The 18,758-nt window shown below is 34.6% G+C and overlaps 1 protein-coding gene across 3 annotated transcripts in view; it reads left to right on the top strand.

Moving 5' to 3' along the window:
* Positions 1-18,160, top strand: part of Naaladl2 (N-acetylated alpha-linked acidic dipeptidase-like 2) — a 1,346,047-nt gene extending 1,327,887 nt beyond the window's left edge. For all 3 annotated transcript variants that reach the window (XM_017319681.2, NM_001326288.1, XM_017319682.1), the window contains one exon: positions 11,149-18,160. In XM_017319681.2, coding sequence (XP_017175170.1) covers positions 11,149-11,347 — 199 coding nt within the window. In that variant the 3' untranslated portion in view covers positions 11,348-18,160. The remainder of the gene's footprint in view (positions 1-11,148) is intronic.
* The last annotated feature ends 598 nt before the right edge of the window (positions 18,161-18,758 follow it).

Genomic DNA, 18,758 nt, shown 5'->3' with positions numbered 1-18,758 from the left:
CTATATCCTCATTTGAATTCATAGAAGATTCTTTCTTTCATTTTTATCTCTTTGTTGACAACCAGCAAGCTCTGTGATGGAGGGGAATCTTCTTTAAAAGATTTTAGAGCACATTTAAAGACCTACTTTGGGCCAGAAAGCCCCCTTGATACAGGACTTAGTCTGCTTTATTGAAAAACCTTAGTTATCCCTGCACATACCACAATTATTTTACTAGCATAATGTACACTGGAACATTTTAATATATTTCCTAGTCTGCACTTAGCAAGATGATACATTCTTACATACTTTGATGTTTTTCTTAGGTGAGACTATGTATGACAAAATACCATGCAATGGAAGAACTTAAAAATAATAATTTCTCTGAATTCTACAGCTTAGGTGACACAAAGCTTCTGTCCCAGCACAGAAGGTTTCCAGTTGTTATTCATTTATATTGTACCAATGGCTACCTTCTTCCTGGGACCCTAGCATTGTGCAAAGAAGATGGAAAGTTTGAAGTGTATGGGTATTCATTCCTCCATGGGACCTCCACTCCTGTAATTCATCTGAAAGCCATTACTTCATCATATCACAGAAGTTAGGGCATTCTATCCTTTATGATTCTATAGTTAGCTTCTTGTGTGAAGCAAATCCCTACTCTATAAACAGACTTTAAGAATAAACAGAGATAATAAAGATTTTAGTGCACACTACTAGGTAAGTGTCTTGATTTTTCAGGCAATTCTCTAAATTTAGTATTACTATGCTATAGGTATCATTGTGCTCTGCTACATTATTACAATAGAATAGGAAATGAATTTCTGTATCAATTAAACCATCTTCTTCCTCACAGGGAAGACAATCACTACAAAATGTATCAATAACCTATCAAAAATCATCCTAAGATTTATTATATTGAAATAAGAGATATTTACTTTGTTTATAATTTTCTGGTACAGCTATGGAGGATGGACCCAGCTGTATGGTGCTTACAAGCCAGGCTGGGATGTGCATAGCTCATTGTGTGTATGCACCCAATATTCTTCCCGCCCAGTTGTCTAAAGCTAACTCCTCACAGGCCTCAGATGACCATTTATTCTCCATAAATGACCATTTCTTTTGTGATCCACTATTCTCATCTTAAGCAATACTGATTGCTTGTCAGCTTGGAAAACAGCCTGCCAGAATGGTGAGACCTGGGCTTGCTGTATATGACACATTTGTCAAAGCAAATATTGGGAACAGATCAGTCTCTCTCTCTCTCTCTCTCTCTCTCTCTCTCTCTCTCTCTCTCTCTCTCTCTCTCTCAACACCTAAAGGTCTGCAGGGCTCCTGGGAGATCTGCTGCACTCATGGCAACAGGTAGGATGACTGCTCAAATAATTCCCCTTCCCCCAGGGTGACCAGCAGATGTGGAACTCCTCCCTCCATGTATGAACGCCATTTGTCGTCCAGTCACACCTCCTTGAGGACAGATCAGGATGTCTTCCCATCTTTCTCATTACTGTATAGTCTTCAGGCCTCTCAAGAGATCTGCTGCAGCCAGGCCAGCAGTCTACAGAGCAGCCAGGAGATCTGCTGCAGCCAGAGCAACAGTCTGCAAGTCAGAAGATCCTGTACAGTTCTGTATCCCCTAAAAAAATAAAAAAAGTCATTCAAAACCTCACATCCAATGAAAGCAATGTAGAATGGCTTTAATGTAGAATTCTGCAAGACTTACAAAGTAGAGAGAATAACAACACTCCTCAAAGTATTCCATACAATAGAAATAGAAGGAACACTACCTAATTCAGTCTACAAAGTCACAGATACTCTGATGGCTAAACCATTCAAAGACACAAGAAAGAAAGAGAAATTCAGGCCTATCTTGCTAATGAATATCAATGCAAAAATACTCAATAATATTCTGGCAAACGGAATGCAAGAACACATCAAAACCATCAATCACCATGATCAAGTAGGCGTCATCCAAGGGATGCAGGAGCGGTTCAATATAAGAAAATCCATTAATGTAATCTACTATGTAAACTAATTCAGAAGATAAAATCACATGATCATCTCATTAGATGGTGAAAAAGCATTTAACAAAATACAAATCCACTTCATGTTAAAAGTATTGGAAAGACTAAGAACCCAAGGCTTTTACCTAAACATAAGAAAAGCAATATACTGCAAAACATCAGCCAATATCAAATTAAATGGAGAGATAATTGAAGCAATCCCACTAAAATCAGGAACAAGTCAAGACTGTCAAATCTCTCCTTATATATTAAATATAGTACTCAAATTTCTAGCTAGAGCAATATGACAACAAAAGGAGATCAAGGTGATACAAACTGGAAAAGAAGGCAAGGTATCACTTTTTGCAGATGATATGATAATAAACAGAAGGGACCTCCAAAAATCTACCACAGAACTTCTACAGCTAGTAAACAACTTCAGCAAAGTGGCTAGATATGAAATTAATTCAAATAAATCAGTAGTCTTCCTTTATACAAATGAAAAATGGGCTGAGAAAGAAATTAGGGAAACTAACCACAAATATTCTAAAATAACTTGGAGTAACTCTTACCAAAAAAGTAAAAGATCTGCATGACAAGAAATTGATATCCCTGAAAAAAGAATTCAAAGAGATCAGACTATGGAAAGAACTCCCATGCCCATGGATGGGCAGGATTAATATAATAAAACTGGCCATCCTACCAAAAGCAATTTATAGGTTCAACATAATCCCCATCTAGATTCCAACATATTTCTTCATTAACACAGAAAGAGCAATTTTCAATTTCATATGGTAAACCAAAAAATCTGAGGTTATGAAATTCTTAACAGTAAGAGAACTCCGTGGGAATCGCTCTTCCTGACCTCATATATACTACAGAGCAATAGTGATGAATAGAAATATGCAGCAGTGAGGGGTATGGGTAGGGAACCATTAGAAAGTCCCAGATTCCAGAGAGGACCAGGCGGGGATTATAGTAGCTGAAATATACAACAGAAGTGAGATAGAACCTGAAGAGACCACCCCCAATAAATATACATGGCGTCCAGTTGAGGAAAAGGGCCACTCACCTACCTCTAAATTTTTAACCCAGAATTGTTCCTGTCTAAAGGAAACACAGGGATAAAATTTGGAACAGGGACTGAAGGAAAAGCTATCCAGAGACCCATCAGCCAATGCCAAACCCTAACACTATTGCTGATGTCAAGAAGTGCTTGCAGACAGAAGCCCAGTGGGACTTTCCTCTGAAAGGCACCTGACTAAGACAGATATAGATACACGCAGCTAACCATTGGACTGAGCCCAGGGACCCCAATCAAAGGGTTACAGAAGGTCTGAAGGAGCTGAAGGGAATTGTAAGCCCATAGGAAGAACAACAACATCAAGTAATCAGACCCTTTGAGTTCCCAAGGACAAAACTAACAACTAAATAGCATACACGGGAGGATCTATGGCTCCTGCTACACATGGAACTGAGGACTGCTTTATCTGGCATCAGTGGGAGGGAAGGCACTTGGCCCTGTTAATCTTTCTTGCCCCAGCATAGGGGAATACTAGAAGGGTGAGACAGGAGTGGGTAGGTGGTTGGGGGAGCACTCTCTTAGAGGAAAAGGGGGAATGGGATGGGAGGTTTGTGGAGGGCAAATTTGGAAGGGGGACAACATTTGAAATGTAAATAAAATATGCAATAAAAAATGAGAGATAAAAGAAGAGGCACATATTGAGATTAGACCAGATTCCAGTGTTCAAAATGGTGAAGTGGAGGTTACCTCTTATCTGATGAGTTAGAAATCATTTTTTAAAAGCTATCCACATATAGAAAGGAGAATTATATATATTTGTTTCAGTGTGCTTTGCTCTGTTCTCGATGCTGGGGATTGACTATATGGAAAAGGATACCTTCAGCAACCACTGAGTTCATAGCTCAGACTCTAGCTTTTCCTTCCCACAAATTTTTGGATATATAATAAAACTATGGCTTGACGTTATTAATAATTACCTTATTTAATTACCCTGAAAATTTTAGAGAACATCATATTCAGCTTATCTTAAATAATATTTTTGTATTATGGCCACATATTTTGTGAATTCTCATAGACAGAATATCTGTGTTCAATGATCATTTCTAATGTCAATATTAATACAGTAATTTGCTATTCATGGTGGGGTGCAGTTAGTGCAGTCCATGAAAGAATTAGAAAGAATCATACACAATTGAACTTGACTTTCTTTCTGGCTTTAGTGTGCATACCTAATCAGTTCTGAAAGACATGACTTATTATTTAGTATGATTTAATTTAAAAGGTCCTATTATACTGAGTGTAGTACAATGGATGTTAATTCAAGTTGATAGTGGGTGCATCCAATGCCCATTTATTTATACAAGAAGAAACATTTAAAAAGAAGTCACTTTTATCTTTCCATTACTAATTCCCTAATTCCCACAAGTGTATATGGTTCATAAAGATTTTCAAAGCATTTGTCTCAGATTCATTTTTCCTACTCATTTCTTTGGCCTAAGTTGAGTGGTAAATATTTATCAGTTGAGTAGGGACACTGCCAGAAGTTATTAATTAGTTGTCTGATTTGGTACAACTCTCTCCTGCTTATTCTGATGTGTCATTGAAACAGACCCATTAAAATGAGTGATGTGTGTTATAATTTCATTAGTGTCATCAATAATGCATTACATTTTCCTTTTATAAGTTTCTTTCCATGCACAGAAGGGAGCTTTAGCATATTTGTATGAATTACATTTAAAAGATCCAAATAGTTACATATGATGGAAGATAGGCATGAGCATAGAATTAATATTATGTTAAACACAATAAATACTAAAACATTTTCAGTTACATAATATTTTAATTATGTCTGACACCTGTAAATGCCATACTGTGATACAGGTTTTATTTATGCAAATGCGAAAGTGATTTATTGAGTTAGAGCAATGTTCACCATCATTTGTTCTACAGAAAATTATTTCTGTATGGGACTGAAGCAAATATGTCTATGGGCAGTGTAGACTAAAGAATATAAATCTTTTTGATTGTAACCTAGAGACTGTATTCATGGAAACTTTCTGCAATACAGTTTTCCTTTTTTTTTTTTTTCTACTCTCATTTTCCTGCTCTACATGTGAATATTACAAGCTATTAGTTGATTTTCAGATTTTTGTTAATACGAAAGGTATCAATCTGTAATTGGAAAGGAAAGAAATTTGAAGTCTTGGATACACTATAGGCTTTGCAAACTATATTTGACTGAATTTCCATTTCTGTGAGATTGCATACTAAAACAAGTAGCTCTTGGTTTAAAAGCTTCCATTAGGACCATTGAAATAATTGAACCATTTTAAAGGTGTGAAGCATTTCCATATGAAAGTGGTACAATAGTAGTTTTGCTCATCTCTGGCCTCTATATAAGGTTAATGGTTGAATATGTAAGAAAATTTTTAGAATTAAGAAATGCCTAAAAACAAAGTAATGGATCTAAAGCTAGCTTGGGTTTCAGTTTAGCCTTAATCAAATATTCCAAGGAAGATGATAATATGCTAGCTTTTCAGAGAAGAATGCAAATACAGAAATTTGTAATGTAAGCAGGAGGCTAAATAGTTTTTATACACAAAAAGAAATTGGAAAATATAAGCTACTTCTGAAAGTCACTAAGCAAAATTATACTTGGAATGAAAATGTAGGAGTGTTTGGTTATCCTCAGTTTGTTTTTCAAGTAATATAATAAACAAGGTGAAGATGTATTCCGTTATTATAGTAGAGATAAGCTTCACTAGCTTATATCAGCACCTACTCATGTTGAAAGTTTTTCTTCAAATTAAGATAAAAGAGCACTTGTCACTTACATTCATCTAGAATCTCAGTTCCCTGAGTTCTATTCTGATATGTATCCAATTTGTATAGAAATGAATATGAGCATTTATCTTATGTAGTATCTTGTTTCCTACTTGAATTGCATAGCATATGGAAAATGTGTCTTGCTCCTTTTTGAATCATAAGCAAAAGTGAAGATTTCTGTTGACATGGCATGCTTACAGTCATTTTAAAGGCAGGCTGTGCATTCTCAATAGTTAGGAAAAGCAACTGTTGGCATCATTGATCCCATTGTGATGGCCTTGGAGATATTCATGTGTTGTTTTTCAATGTTCAAATCTAATAAAAACACTTGTATTTATGATACATCAGACAAGAAAGTTCTTTGTGAAGTATATGTTTATTGTTTCATATAATGTTATATTACAACATCTTGCTTACATTTAACCATGTGATCTCTATGAGTAGAAATATTTAATAATAGCATCTGAAAATTTTCTCCTAAACTTTTAGATGCTGGAAATTAATTTGAATGAAGTAAATTATAATTAAACATGAAATTAACAGAGCAAAATGAGAAGATTAAAAATTATAAATATTGTAAAATTTGTTTTTTATTCTATTCAATTTGTTTTTAATGAAACTAACATAAGTTTCATTCAAAGGAGTAAGATTCATATGAATAAATCAAATCCATTAATTTATCTTTAAAATGACTTAATTATTAATCAGTTTTTCTTATAATATGAGCATAAAATGCATGTTTGTCTGCTTGATTACTGATTTCATTAAGGTTGCTGATTATACTAGTGATAGGATCACACTCCATTATGAAAGTCCAATACCATTGCCTATAATATGATGTCAACTTTTGTGTGGGTTCTATCATATAGGAGATAATGCATAGGATTTTCCTAAGAAGCTTTATCTCTGTGCTAATTATTACCTAACTGGATCTTTGTTTATAGATTATTTACTTCCTTTTTTTAACCCTTCAGAGAACTCACTTTTATTTAACAAAATTATAGTTTAGGGAACCTCACTAGATCTGCTTCAATAATTCTTATGTTCTTATTTTAATTTCATAATCTTTAAAGCCATCAGATAAAAATTATCTCTCTCTATATATATATTTACTGACCCTTTTTGTCTCTCTCTTCTCTCTTCCAATACCAGATACTGCTGTCCATTTTTCATCCTCCTTCTCTCTCCCTCCCACATCCCTTCCCTCCTCTATCTCTTGTGATTATTTTCTTTCCCCTTCTAAGAAGGATTGAAGCATCCACACTTTGGTCTTCCTTCCTCAAAAGCTTCATTTGATCTGTTAGTTGAATCATAGGTATTCTGAACTTTTGGGCTAATATTCACTTGTCAGTGAGTACACACCATGTGTGTTCTTTTGTGTCTGGGTTACCCCATGTTTTCTAGTTCCATCCATTTGCCTACAAATTTCATGAAGTCATTGCTTTTAATAGCTGAGTAATACTTCATTGTGTAAATGTACTACATTTTCTGTTTGCAACAGTAGGGGGTGGGGAACTGGGGATAGCCACTAGAAAATCCCATTTGCCAGGGAAGCAAGAGGTTTCCAGGACCCAACAGAGGTAACACTATTAAAAATATACAACAAAGGGGAGAAAAAACTGTAGAGATCATATCTAGTAGATTGGCACAGCCCCCAATTGATGGATGGGGCCACCCATCCATCTCAAATATTTTAATCCAGAATTGTATCTATCTCAAGGAAGGGTAGAGACCAAAAAATGGAGCAGAGACTGAGGGGAATACCATCCAGAGATCACCCAACCTAGGGATCCATCCTACCTGTAGACACCATACCTTGACACTATTGCTGATGCCAAGAAGTGCTTGCTGACAGGAGCCTGGTATAACTGTCTCCTGTGACGCTCTGCCAGTCCCTGACAAATACAGATACAGATACTCACAGCCAACTATAGGAATTAACCCTGGGACATGAATGGAAGAGTTAGGGGAAGGACTGTAGGATCTGAAGGGAATTGCAATCCTATAGTAAGAATAACAATATCAATTCCAGGTACCAGACCACCAAACAAAGAGTATACATGGTTGGGTATATAGCTCCCACTATATATGTAGCAGAGGATTGCCTTATCTGGCATCAATGGCAGGGGATTCCATCATTCCTGTAGAGGCTTCATACCGCAGTGTAAGAGGTCTGTAGAATGGTGAGACTGGGATAGGATATGGTTAGGGGTGCACCCTCATAGAGGCAAGGAGAGGGGTTATGGGTTGGGGGGACTTTGGAGAGAAAACCAGGAAAGGGGTCAGCATTTGAAATACATAAAAATGAAAAGGGAAAAAAAACTATACATATAGAAATTGGGTAAGGGCTCAGTAGTCATCATTTTGCAAAGCAGCCATCTAAGTCCATATTAGGAAGTAGTTTGTTACTTCCTAATGTAAAAATTTAAAATTGAATCCAAGTATAATATCATGTAGAATATTTTTCTTGCACTATTTTATGTAACTGGTACTAAGTTGGATTCACAAGGGGGATACTATCCAAGGGTATTGAATTTAGAATTGCTTACCAATTAATCCATCTTCCTTTACTTTTTTGAATGTTGAGGATTTGTGTTAAATAGTGATCCATTTTATAAAGATGTTTCATTATAGTAGCCTGTGGATTTAACTGCATTCATCCTCCTATCTTCTCTTTTCTCATGAACCCTACTCATTCTCTAATGCAGTTTTCAGTGTCTACTATCAGGTCATATACTAAAATATCACACAATATGGTTAATGAATGGGCTAATCAAAGAGATATTTCTCAAAGAATGAAGTACAAATGAACAAATATTCAAAATACTTTATCAGCCTGGAAATGCTGCAAATCCAGATCACCAAGCAAGAACGTCAGAAGTGACAAATGCTTCTGTTTGTATTACAGATTTAAGACATTACTGAATAGAACCACAAATATATGGAAACGACTCCAAAATTTATCTATGGTGTTACATTAAATAAAAAGGCTCTGCATGACAAAATAAATTCAAATGATTATATAATGGGAGAGAACATTACGCTTCAGTTAAGGGGTTAATAACAGACATATATAAACAAGTACAAAAGTTATAGAAATACATCAACAAATACATCAATGATCTGCAAAAGTTGTCAAAAGAAGGAATATAGAAGGCAAATATATATACATATATATACATATACATATATATATATACGTATACATATATATTTTTTTTGAGGCAGGGTTTCTCTGTGTAGCCCTGGCTGTCCTGGAACTCACTCTGTAGACCAGGCTGGCCTTAAACTCAGAAATCCGCCTGCCTCTGCCTCCCAAGTGCTGGAATTAAAGGCATGTGCAACCACGCCCAGCACAAAGAAATATTTTTAAAGTGTTAAAAACATGTCTCTTCATCATCTAAATGCAAGTTAAATTTGGAGTTTCCATTTCATTCTATTTAAAATGTCTACCATTAAAAAAAAAAACCTAAAAGACACAAGTTATGGTCAAGGAAAAGACAAAAAAAGAACCCTTGTTAACTATTAGTAGACGTAAAGCAGCAGAGTCAACAAATTTAGTAAAGTAACCCAGGTCCAAAAAGACAAACATTGTAGTTATTACGTCATATGTTGACCATAGCCTGTAACTGTAAACTATGTGTGTCAAGATCATTCAAAATACAGAAAAGACAAGCAAGCTAGAAATGGCCTCATGGAACTGAAGGGGGAGGTGGACTTTATAGAAGGAAATGGGGGGCAGTAGAGCATAGTAAGGGATACAGGGAACAGTTCAGCACAGTGGGCCAGTGCTTGGGAGGAAGAATTCAACCAAAAGCAAAGTAGTTATGAAAGCCAAATATGGAAACCTTTTAGTTTGTCAGCTACAAAAACAACAACAACAAAAAGGAAGAACAGATGGAGAAAGAAGAGGGGAAAGAAAAATTCCTCAAGCCCCTTTGAAAACCAGTACAAAACAGATTTAAAAACAAACAAACAAAAAACAGAGCTGTCATTTAACATTTCAAAGCTAAAGACATTGAAATAATATTTTAATTCAAGGCTCTTGTGTACTTACAATCAACTGAATGTTGTCTACAAAGATACAGAGCTAGTAAATGTAAAAGATTGTAGCTTTATGCCCAAATACCTTTGTCTCTCTACTAATAAATGAAGAACTGTTAGAAGTCACCATAGTCAATTCTTTATCTAAGATATCTGGCTAAGTTAAAAGACACTGCCTAATTATACATTTCAAACCTGTAAAGAGATGCTCTAGAGGTCAAGCACATGCAGAAGAAAGGAGAATGGCATAATTCCATTACTCATGTTCAACACTTATTCACTAACAATCAACTTGAATCTTCATGTACTGACTATAACTCCAGGGCCCTATGTCCATTCAAATTATTTTCCAACACAATCTACACATAATATTTTATTTGCAGTTGGTGTCAGATTTGCTTTGTTCTGAATACTATGGAAAAGTCTTGACATATTCTATTTCTTAAAAAAAAAAAAAAAAAAAAAAAAAAAAGGAGTCCTTTTCAGGTATGTTGCTGCTATAAAACACTCTGACAAAAAGCAATACTTGGAAGAGATTTTTTTAAAGTCAAAATTCCTGATTAAAATACATCACTGATTCACCAAGTCAATATGAATGTTAAGTACTTAAATTTAGAATATACTGACTCCCACGAAGGGCTGGGCCTTCTCACACTGGTACACATAATTGAAACAATACCTCCATGGGCATGTCCACAGACCAGCCTGAATTATAAAACCCTTCCTAAGACTCAGGTGATCCTACATTGTAGAAAATTAACTGGAGAAGCTAAGCACTACCAAGAGGGATGCCATGAAATATATACTGCAGCAAAACATTATTTAGCCCAGTGTGTTGTAGAATGAGGCCAAGTAGGTCCTGGCTTTACCGGTTCTCCCTTTGATTTATGAAATGCACAGATTCATTTTACCAGAGTGAATCATTTTCTAGGCTATACAGTAGTACCATTTAACAACTCTGTTCCCCATGTTTTCTGGTAATTAGATTGAGAAGTTTTGCAAGTATCTCACACATAAACACCTTTATGTTATTCCATAGCATTGTTTGCTTTACTCAGGAAGTGTGCACTAGCTGATGACATCTGATCCTACCAATGAACTGAATGTCTATGTGTTCATTCATTATGGGTTGAATATGATAATGCTGTACTTTTGCACTTATTTTTCACTTTTTGTCAGACACTATTGCTTTCTGGCACTATTCCTGATAAGGCTTTGATGAGAAAATACAATTGTGTATAAAACATTTACATATTCCATATTTCTTTTTAGAAATATCCTGTACCATCTTGATGAGAAGACAAACCAGTTTTCCATTCTTAAGGAGGCTTGGGAGCACTGCAATCCACAGACATCAAATGAGACTTTTCAAGAGGCCCTGTCCAATGTGCTGAATAGCATTAATTCAGCTCATATTTCCTTCAAAGTAGGACTGGATGTGTTTGAGAGTGTCTTACTTGGAAAGAACTGAAAAAAATGCTCAGACTTTTTCAAGATTTGTTTACAATTGTAACAGAAAAAGCTCTAATTTGACCAGGTGTTTGTCTGTTTGTCTTGCTGTTTTTTATTGTCACTGAAGACCTCCCTGAAGTTTAAAGCTATTATGCAATGTAATTTTTAATGTAAATGAGAGAGAACATTTTGTACTTTTAAAATATTTTCTTATAACTCCACTGGAGTATGTAATAACAATTATTGAAATAATACTTATGATTTATCTATTACAGAGAAATATGCCATATTTTTAGAAATAAAACGGTTGCGAGGAGGTTAAGATATTCTTGGCATTGTCACTACTGTGGACAGAATGTGGAGGAATGCCAGTATTCTCTCTGATGAAACCTCCAGGGAGTCTAATGTAGACATGGAGACCTGATAAGGTTTTAGATAATTTTGCAAGTATCTGTTCAATGTTAAGCCATGATGCATTCTGAATGAGTGATTGATGCCCAAGACCACTTCGAATGTTTCTATTTTATAAATGAAGCCTGTCTTCTTAACACAACTAGATGTAGTAATACACTGGTTATGAAATTGTATTTTGTAAGAAATAATGAAAAAAAAAAAGCCATACGCATTCCAAGGGGGAAATTCCCAAGAAACTAGATGGAGCAATTTAAATGTAAATTCTTCCCAAAGTGACACATTTTGAAACCCTTAAATTGCCTCAGTTGATGCTACATGAACTTCAGCAGTGATGTACATTGACAAGGAAGGGAATATTTCCTACTTTACTTTCTGTGCTTTTTTACAGAATTACAGAAACAGGAACTGTGCTAAAGGAGTACCACACATGGCTGTCCCTTCCTACATCTTCCTCACAACCTCTTGCTCTAATGTCACTTTAACAGAACACCATATAACTATGATGGAAAAATGGCAAAGCTTGTCTTTGAAAATCCAAAATATCACCAAATACAACTAAGTGTTGTTTTATACAACTGGCAAAATAAACTCTATTATAAAACATATGTTTGTTTTGTCAACAAATACTCTAAATTCAGAAAGAAAATTTTAACATCTCCCCCATTTGTTATCCTTTATAGTGGCAATGCTTTATAGCATTCCCCTTATGCTATCAAAATTGGAGTGAATTAAGGCCTGTTCACACACAGTTCTCTCATGTAGGAGAGGGGCTTTGTATCTTGACTTTGACATCTAGTAGCTCCAGAATCTTTAGTCCCTCTAAAGTGGAAGATTCTGCCTAGTTGTGGACAAGTAAAACTTTTATCCTACATTTTTACAACATATTTGTTAAAATAATAATTTTCTTGTATTGGGTAATGCAGTTTCCCTTTGGAAAGAGACCATGAGAATAGTTCCCTAACTATTTCAATCCTGAAAAAATTGCCATTGCCATCCTGTGGTCTTCCCTATTTTTTCTGTCTTTACTTCTTTAACATAAAAGTAAGGTTAGTTAAAAAGGAAGCTAGAGTTGAGAGAAAAGAATTAACCATCATTGGGTAAGTGATTGGCAAGGACCATCTCCCACCATTATTAGTGGTTGCTTTCTCAAAGCAATGAACTGAGGCAATTATGTAATTAATTTTACAATTCAAGCAGAAACACATGTTTATCTGAAGTGCCTATGTACAAACATCTTCATATGATAAATGAAATATCTTGTAATATTTTAATGCATGTATTTAATGTAATGATTTTAACTGTACTTGCTTGAGAACCTTATGCCACATTTTTTAATATGTATACAAAGGCATTTAGAAGGTTTGGCCCTGCCTACCCAGCACTGCCTCTTCTCCATTATCTTCAGATATCAGAAGAACAAATGGGTTCAGATAACCCATACTGCAAGAGAGTCAAAACTCATGTCAAAGAGTGTTTCATACTGAATCAAAGCTTATGCAGTTCATAGTATGGAGTTGAATTTGGTAGATTATCATCTTAGATCAAATCTCTACATTGTTTTAGTACAACATTTCAAAAAGTATTGAGAACAGAAAATCACCATTAAGGATTTTGTAAAGACTATGTACATAGGTAAAGAAATTATATATGAAATCTATTTTTCTTCCTTCTAAATTTATTGTATTTGTTCAGTAAAATACAGTTAACCTTTGGCTAGTATATCCTATTAGGTCATTTAAAAGCCTGTATAAAGTGTTTAAATTAGATTTAAAACATACATTCATGAATCCTGAAGATGATGCTTCATGTTTTGATTTTACCTAGCTCTGATCTCTTACAACATGTATCGCAACTCTGACATGTTTGTCTCAAGACATTTTCAGATGCGTAACATGTTAACTTTTTGCAGAACTCCTTAGTAGATACAATCCTGAACAAGGTAGTGACAAGTGGTGTGTGAATTGGTAGTACATTCAAACTGATACAAAGACATCTAGGCATCAAGTACCACTCAAAGTAGTTCATGTAGAAATATGCCCAGGAGACAGCAAGTCATAGATAACCCATTTAACCCCCTCTCCCCCACAAAATAAAGCCTATGCCACGAGCCTGTGTCCAGGCTGAATATCTGGGTATATTACTCCTGACCTGAGAGACAAAAGGGAGTCTGTCGGCCAAGATCTAGGTCAATGATCTGGCTTTTAATCATAAAACCACCACTATACAAATCAGATGCAGTACTGGAGCAAGATGAATGGGGAAATGTGGACATAGGCATGTGTTCAGAGAGTGACTAAAGTCACCTGGATTTTCAGGCTCTCAATATTCTTGTCCAGTGTACACTGTCCTCCCTTCGAGAAGGCAGAACTATAGATGACCTTTCCAGAGAATTAGTTGAAAGTAGCCCCCAAGTCTGATGCTGTTTTGAGCTTGGAACAGGATTTTAATGCCAGACAAGATCCTATGTTGAATATACTTGACAAAAATGTTCCCAGAATATCCGGGCAAATAGCACAAAGTCTGAGGAATGACTGTATATGATGCCAGAAGTCAGAAAGAAAGATGCTGAGCAAAATATAACAGGGGTAACTGTTACCTGGAAACAGCAACAGTGTTGGTTTGAAGTGTGAAACTTGAGGAAGGAGTCTTCAGAATATTTATTCTCAGATTTGATTGCATCTAGTTTAATGATTTCTAATCAATATTAATCCTGTATCCTGATAATACATCCTTCTGAAACTCATTAAAGTAAAAGAAAGGAAAGTCAAATTAATGAGGAACCCCAAAGATTTTTCACAGTGAAATCATTAAAACCCCAAATGAGGGACTGGAAAGATGGTTCAGCAGATAGGAACACTGACAACTTAATCATGAAGACTTGCATTCAGTTCCAGCACCTGTCTGGGAGTACATAAATGCTTTCACTAAGGGATTCAATTCCCCATGCCTAGTCTTCAAATATATCACATACACACATTCACATATTAACAAACCTCAAACAAAATATATTAAATACAAAGATGATCTGTTATATCTGTAAAAGAGCTGTAAGCTGTAGCCGAAATTCATGACAGCTACGGACTAGACATGGCTTACTTTTGTTCCCCTTAGTTGACTATATAGCAACCGATTTAACAAGGAAGAACCCAGATTTAATGAGACATCTTCAGAATTTTCAGATTAATGATGATGATGATAATAATAATAATAATAAATGTTGTGTTGTTTCTTTCTTCTCAGAGGGATCCTGTAATATCACCAAGGCCTTCTTTATACCAGGTGCTGTAAAGAACAGTGTTTCTGTTTGAGAGCACAATGTGATGTAAGATTTTGAGGTAGCCTAACACATAAAAGAAGCCACAGCTAGATCACCAGCAGCCTTTACTAGGAGCCATTCATCTGCAAAACACCTAAAAAGCAGCATACATAATCTTCAATAGCTATAGTCCATCTAAAAAATGGTATATATGTGTAAGCTTGAAAACATCTAAAAAAGTGAAAACTAAGCACAGATATACTATCAGGACAACTAGGCTTCAAGTTGTGAAACCAAGTACAATGCACTAATCTCATAATTTCCTATCCTGAATGTTTGTACAATTCATTAAGAAAACAACAGGTGCACTGATTTTGGAATGAAGCTATATATCAGACTCTAAACCTCAACTTCTTAAATAAACACATAGCATGTCACCATTTTGTTTGCTAGAAAGATAAGCTATGCTTTCAGACTCAGAAAAACAAAATATTTGTTATAATTTTATCCGTTGTGAATCGGGATCTTGCCTGATTAAAAAATAAATTATTTGCAGAATAAATTGGTAGATGTAGTCACTAATGTTCTCCAGAGACTCTCTGTGGTATGTGTAATTAATTACTGAAATAATTAAGCTCTCCTTGAAGATTACACATTGCCATCTCATTGGTTTAACATGTTACCAAAATGTGGCTTGGCAACACATTTTTGTAATAGAAAAGAATTGCTTTAAACTGCCAATACATATGCTGAGTAGAAGGGAAATGGTTTTTACATATTCCAATAAATTATTTTCCAATGTGTTAATCTGAAAGACTGGGAATTTAACTTAGGCATGGGGGAACAAGTATTTGCTGAGCTATGCTTTCAAACTCAGAACTCTTGCATGAGTTTAAATTTCTAACACCAACAAAAAAAAAGGCTCATTTTTTTTGAATGGTAAACCATTCTGAAATCTAAAAGAGCATTGAGAGTTCCAAGTACCCTATCACGTATGAATACCCTTTAGTTGAACAGAATTGTTTTTTCAGATTTTAAATTTGAAATGATATAAATGTGAAGAATTGAAAACCATAATGTAGAATGTTTTAATGTAGACTGTTTCTGGTCATCACCATGTTCACTCAGAAATATATTTTCTTTTCTTTCTGGGTACCCTTTAGAAATGGTACTAGTCATTCCCTTTCTGAAGAAGTGGTTTTTAAGACCCACCTATTTAACATAAATGTATCTGTTAATCACCTAGAGGTTTCATTACATAATGCCTTTACATTATCCTCCAAAGATGTGCACTAAAAGGGCCTTCAGCATAGAGGCTGTCAAGAACCTAAAACATACTCCCCCCCAATCCCCTACACCCCCACTCCCAAATTATACTCAGCAAAGCCAAAGAAATGCATGACTTCTCTAATTTGTTATTTCAAGGATTTAGTCAAGAATTAGAACACATGCTCCTGATTGATTTCCTTCACCGAAAGAAAGCATTAATGACTGTGCACAGAGCCTTAACAGTATTTTGCTCCTTTCATGGCCTAAGCCAATAAGCACTGACATAGCTTTTCTCAGAGTAAAACACATTTTATTTTCCAGGGGCTGATTAATTTGCACCACTTCAGTCACAAAAAGACTACACAGGTGCCTGTCCTATGCCATATACCATGTGTTCTAGTTTTGTAAGCTCAAGAGATTAATATGCAATCATCAATATGAATGATTGTGCTGTATTAAAGTTGAAATTGGTCTTTTATTCTAAATAAAGTGTAGACTTGGTATCTGTACCGAACTTCACTGAAGAAATTAAGTTAGATTCCTTATTCTAATGGACTACATATATTTTTCAATCAAAATATATGATTATTTACTTATCTATATTCTTCAGTAATTATAACTTTATAGATCCTTCAGGGGACCTAAATTCAATATGTGGCCATGCAGATGGTTAATACCTGGGTTTCACCTTTGTGATTTCTTACTTTTGTAATAATTTATTTTTAAGTATACAAAGTGGGATTATATTAATAATAATGTTTTTATTTGGTTTTTACAAAAATGTGTGATTGGACATTACTCTGGAACTTAGAACAATATATGACTAATAAGGATGATTCAAACAAAATATTTCACTATACCATTATGGCTTCTCTGCAGGAAGCAATACACCCAAATGGTTAAGTGTAGCTAACATAATTATATTCCAAGGATGTTACAGATAATTCTACTCAGTAGCAAAGCCCAACTCTATTAGGTGATTGAGTGTGTACACTGCAAACAAAAGGGGCTAGTGGTGAACATATTCCACATGTTTTTACTTGCTATTTTGGAAAAAAAAAATACATCAGATGAACAACTTCCTGGGGCATTCTAATGTTTTTGTTTGTTTTTAGAGACACTGAGAAAATTGCATGACATTTTGATAATACTTTTCTATAGGGGCTTCCAATGTTCAATATACAGGAATTTAATATTTTTAGCTTTGTTTGCCGTGTTTGTAATAAAATATTTAAATTGAACATTTTTATAAAAATTATTTTTTCAGTGCTATAATATCAAAAATGTAATTGTAGAATTATAAATAAAATAGATCGGGATAAAATTTATAGATTCATTGAACAAAACATAAAGGGTAACTTTACCAAATAAATGTACTTTAATTAAAAACAAAGCACTTATCCAAGATATATGTCCATTATTAAATTGCACTGAACTATCTTAGTGTCACCTTTTGTTCAAGAAAGCTTTATTATTGTCTGTGATTGATGAATCTTATTGCATATAGATTTCTAAAGTCATTTCTGTCCTTAATTTTTAATGACATAAATTTTATAGGTATTTGTCTGCATTTTTCAATGACTATATATTGTCAAAATTTATTGTTTTTGCATTTTCCCCAAGTTTGACTGTAACACAGTGTATAACCATTTTATGTTACTTCAAATGATTCAATATGAAGGTTTTGGTGTGACTAAGAGTGATAAAAGTGGATCGAGTTCCCAAATCCTTTAAGAATGAGTGATTATTTTATGCTCTACTTGCTTAAATATTTGTATATAATGGAAAACATAGTAATCTGAATGAAAATACCTTCAAATGACATGTTTTGAATCATAAATGGATATTTTTAAAGCATAAATTTCAAGTATATTAATTAAAGTTGAAAATTAGTACTGTGTCCTTTTCTTATGAATATATAATATTTTAAAATATGTACATGTGTTAGTTTTTATGATTTATTAATGAAATACCTTCTCATAATGACTACCACACAAAAAATGTGTCTTTAGCAATTTATTTATCTTTTTTTAGAGATATTTATCAATTGCTTTCTATGCTTTGCTTGAATTTTGTATTCTCATATTTCACTATTCAGGTTTCCAATGTGATATGCATTCTGTCATCAAGGATGAGTTTTGTTTCCTCAAACAGCACTTTGCAAAGTGCTGTGTTTTCCATCCATTTATTCATTATTTTGTAAATAAGCACCAGGGGACTGTTCTAGCCCAAGTGTTTTAAAGATGTCCAATACAATGTGCCCTTCTTGGTCCTCAGTTTAAAATATGTAACACACTAGTTTAGTGGGAATATTAGAGTCAGCCATGATAGTGTAGATTATTGAAAACTGAGCAAAGCAGACATAAGTGAAAGGAAACACGCTGACTAACACATCCAGCTGTGTGTTTCTTTAAGGAAAAAAAAATTTACATAATGTTCTGCTTCACAGTAGTGATTATTTTATAGAGTCTTACCAGTGTGTAACACTCTA

Source organism: Mus musculus, chromosome 3, assembly GCF_000001635.26.
Source record: "Mus musculus strain C57BL/6J chromosome 3, GRCm38.p6 C57BL/6J".
NCBI classification, from domain to species: Eukaryota; Metazoa; Chordata; class Mammalia; order Rodentia; family Muridae; genus Mus; species Mus musculus.
This window is presented reverse-complemented; position numbering and strand designations above follow the sequence as displayed.